The sequence below is a fragment of the Arachis ipaensis genome, chromosome B07 (genome assembly GCF_000816755.2).
Source record: "Arachis ipaensis cultivar K30076 chromosome B07, Araip1.1, whole genome shotgun sequence".
NCBI lineage: Eukaryota > Viridiplantae > Streptophyta > Magnoliopsida > Fabales > Fabaceae > Arachis > Arachis ipaensis.
The window spans coordinates 15711031-15714944 of record NC_029791.2 but is presented as its reverse complement, the minus strand read 5'-3'; the positions used below and the strand labels follow the sequence as shown (position 1 = coordinate 15714944).

Sequence of the window (3914 nt, the reverse complement as noted above, 5' to 3'; positions counted from 1 at the left end):
ATAAATGCCACAAATCATAAATATAATCACCTCGCGATGCTTACGGGAGATTTGGTGTGCATCCCATATAGATTCAGACTTCAGAACAACATCACAAACCCGACAAACAGGTTGATTGAATTCATTATACCTATATGCATGCGCACATGAAGACAAACCGGTAAAAATAATAACAAAATCAATAGCAACAATAAACAGGAAAGATATAAATAATCTTTTCTGGTGAGCTCAAGAAAGGGGAATATCTTGACAAGCACAAAACAAAGTACATGACTACACGAGTAGCTATAACAAGATAAGCAAGTCATAATCGGAGTGTATGTGTGTCTTTCCACATAGTTGCAAACAAAAACATAGCTGCCAGCATTTACAATAAACAGAAAATTAAATAAATCAACAACATGGGCAGAACTCAATTCATGAGCATAAGGTGTCTAAGGATTATAGTGTCAACATTTTTCTAAAAGAATAATAAATGAATCCATTCATAGCATCGAGTCCGTAACAATAGCAGCATTTTGTGTAACAAGCTAAACAACCCTAAGACGCATAATGTGCATAGCAATCAAGACAGCTGATGTTAGTGAGCGATAAAAGAGCAAATTTAAGTGAACAAACCTTACAAGGGGAGAATCTATACGCTTTTCCTTCTTCTGGGCCAATTTAGCACGAAAAGCTGCCTTTTTCTTAGCTTGTGCATCCATGATTAATGATCCTATTCTTTAAGGAGACTAAAAACAATTCAATAATGTCAATTCAACGATGTCACGTATTAGAGGGGTCATGGAACAAATGTCATACTGGCTCAGAAATTTTACAATAATCTGTTATTAGGATGTGATCCAATTCTTTTGAAAAATAAAGCTAGTTATCAATCTCCATTTCAGATGCTTGCTCATATAAGAATTTGAACTTCATACCCAACTTTCATGTAGGTTTATATAATGAAAACCCTTTGAAAAACAGCAATAAAGTTTTACAAAGTTACAAACTAATCTTCCCCTCCATTTATCTTATCTCAGTGTCAACATTTTCACGAAATCAAAGTTCAGCTCTCTTAATAACAATAATGCTTCTTTCTTTCACCCTTCTCATTAGTTCTTTCATTACAATCTTTTGAATTTAACTTTCCTCCCTTTGCACTGCAAAATTGATTTTCCAATTGGGAACCCTCTATTTTCCCCCTCAATATTGCAGTGGAAACAGAGCTTTTCTTTCTTTGTTTCATATATAACAAAGCAATACAACTAAGATTCTTCATATTTTCATCTTATGCATCAATTCACAAATACGACAACGACACCTTAAACCCACAAATAGAGTTTTTCATGTGATGCAGCAACAGAGAGGCAATAACAGAGAAATGCACAAAGAAACTCACGAAACAGAAGATACTCGCTGCCGGTGACTAACAACAGCGTCGACGGCGAGGCGTGTGGCAGCGACGTAGGCTCTGTGGATGGTGGATGCGCAGAGTGGTTTTGGGGGGAATGGGTTCGGTCGATCAGACAGGTTGATATGTTTTACTGAAAATAATAGAATTTTTTTTTTAAGAAGTTATTACTACTTTAATAGTTTAATTTTGATAATATTTTACACAATCATATTGGAGAAGTGCTAGGGAGCCAGCAACTTTTGTGATTTGTAGCTATCAAATAGCCATCAATGATGATTTTAATGGTATGAGATTGGTGTGAGATTTCATCCAATGGTTTACTTTTCTTTGCTGGTTACATGCTGGCTAGAATTTGATAAAATTGCTAGTCCCCTAGACTTTTCCTATAATTACGATAGTTCTCACCAAGGTTGCGAGAACCAGACCGATCAATAAACCGATGAAGTCACTAGTTCAATGGTTCATTAGTTCGATTGGGATTCAACCGGGGTTTAACCGGTTTAATTAAATATTAAATAAAATTATTAAAAAACCTATATATAATTTTGAATACATTTTGCAATTTATAGTTTACATTACGGTTGTGAGAACCGGACCGGTTAATAAACCAGTGAGATCACTGGTTCAATGGTTTATTGGTTCGCCTGGAGTTTAACCGGATTTCAACCGGTTTAATTAAATATTAAATAAAATAATTAAAAAATCTGTATATAACTTTGAATACATAAATTCAATGATTTCTACCTTAATAAAATTCAAGATTTCACAATTTCACATCATAAATTATCCATAATTTAATATTAAAAGTTCACAAACAACTTCAATCATCAAAGTTCATAACGAAAAAACAACCATATCCCCAAGGCATGACTCAAATTGATTCCATTTACACAACAACATGCAACGATCATATCAATCAAAATCAAAATAAAAGTTTTATTACTCAACGAGAAGCATAGTTCACTTGAGCTGCAACTATTCATAACTAAATATGCATTAACAAACATGTTGAATAATGTGAAGTGCATGTGAAGGATCATCAGGAACAATAATAATAATAATCATAAGGAGCAGCATGTGAAGAGGATCAAGAAAGGGTTCGAGAGAACAAGGTCAGCTACTATTAGAATTGGACCAATAATTAATGTTCCAATTTGCACCCAGGTCAAAAACAGTGCCTTGCCACCTCTTTTTCCACTCAAGCAAGGAAGATTAGAGAGGTAAAAAAATAAAAGAAAGATTTTGCAGTATTCATAAGTTTGTTAGTTTGATCCTCCTTATTAGTCCTCAGAGTTCTTCTCAAATAAATTTCCTTAGAATGTAAATTCTGACTTTTGTATAATCATATGGAATGTGCATTCCCTTGTGATGTCATTAGAGGCCAGAAATATTTGATGTTCTGCATGTGTGGGTAGCTAATTAGGAAAGAAGTGGGGGTCATCTCACATGATAGATGCAGAGTTCCTCAATAAGTGAGTCCCACATGGCTGCTTGATCCATCAGCCTTAAAGATCTGATCAATCGACACAATATTAATGAGTGAGTTGTACAACAATTCAGTTTCAGGAAAAAAGCATAGTTGAATAAAATTCAGCTCAGACTTACAACAACACCAAGTTCCATCGAGAAGCGCGGGTTCCTCAACAAACAATAACCTCAGGAAAAAATCATGAACAGAAAATCAGAAATAACAAATAAATGATAAATCAATAAACTCAGCAAACAATTACTAAACCAGCAAACAATAACCTCAGAAAATCCAGTTAATCAGCAAATTAATTACTAACAAGTATTATCAAAATCAAGTGCTAAACGCCTAAACACTAAACCAGCAAGCAGACGCCGAGGAGATGGCTAATCAGTGCTTACCGGTTAACACAAGAGAAGGCGAGGTCGGCGAGGAGGAGGGCGAGCGACGGCGAACACAGACGACGCGACACCGACTAACACAAAGAAAGCGAGCTTGGCGAACACAACGACGCGGTGGGGTCTGTGGGGCTGCGTTTGTCAAAACTGTCGCTGCGGTGGCTGCGCGGATTGGGGGCTGCGGTAGCTCTATGGTTCGTTGATTTCGTTCACGTTCAGAGAAGAGAGGAGAGGAGATGGGTTTACGGGTCGGGGAGTAACAATGAAAGGGACTACGGTTTCAATTCAGTTTTGCCAGCTTTTTTTTTTTAAATAAAACGGCACCGTTTTGGAGGGTTTGTTTTCGAATCGAAAACCCTCCAAAAAAAACCGGTCAGTTCTTCTGGTTCGCCGGTTAATTATGAATTCGACCGGTTCTATAACCAATTTTTTCCGACGATTTATAATTTAACCGGATCGACTAAGTGATCAATTTTCAATTAATTCGGTTAAACTGACCGGTCCGATTTGATTTTCATAACAATGGTTCTCGCAATCAATATAAAAAATAACTATTTTGTTAATGGCATATTATGTGATAAAAATACATGTGTAAAATAGTTTTATACTGATAGTGTATTAAAATAAAATTTTTAAAAACAAAATTTTTTAA

General features: G+C 35.7%; 1 protein-coding gene across 6 annotated transcripts in view; it reads right to left on the bottom strand.

Moving 5' to 3' along the window:
* Positions 1–3533, bottom strand: part of LOC107609184 (zinc finger protein 830) — a 6619-nt gene extending 3086 nt beyond the window's left edge. Inside the window, exons 1-6 of one of the 6 annotated variants that reach the window (XM_016311048.2) lie at positions 3266–3533; positions 3002–3051; positions 2843–2909; positions 1382–1526; positions 619–731; positions 31–130 (exon numbers count right to left, since the gene is read on the bottom strand). In XM_016311048.2, coding sequence (XP_016166534.1) covers positions 31–130; positions 619–704 — 186 coding nt within the window. In that variant the 5' untranslated portion in view covers positions 705–731; positions 1382–1526; positions 2843–2909; positions 3002–3051; positions 3266–3533. The other 5 variants (XM_021107379.1, XM_021107380.1, XM_016311049.2 and 2 more) reach the window with 5 other exon arrangements.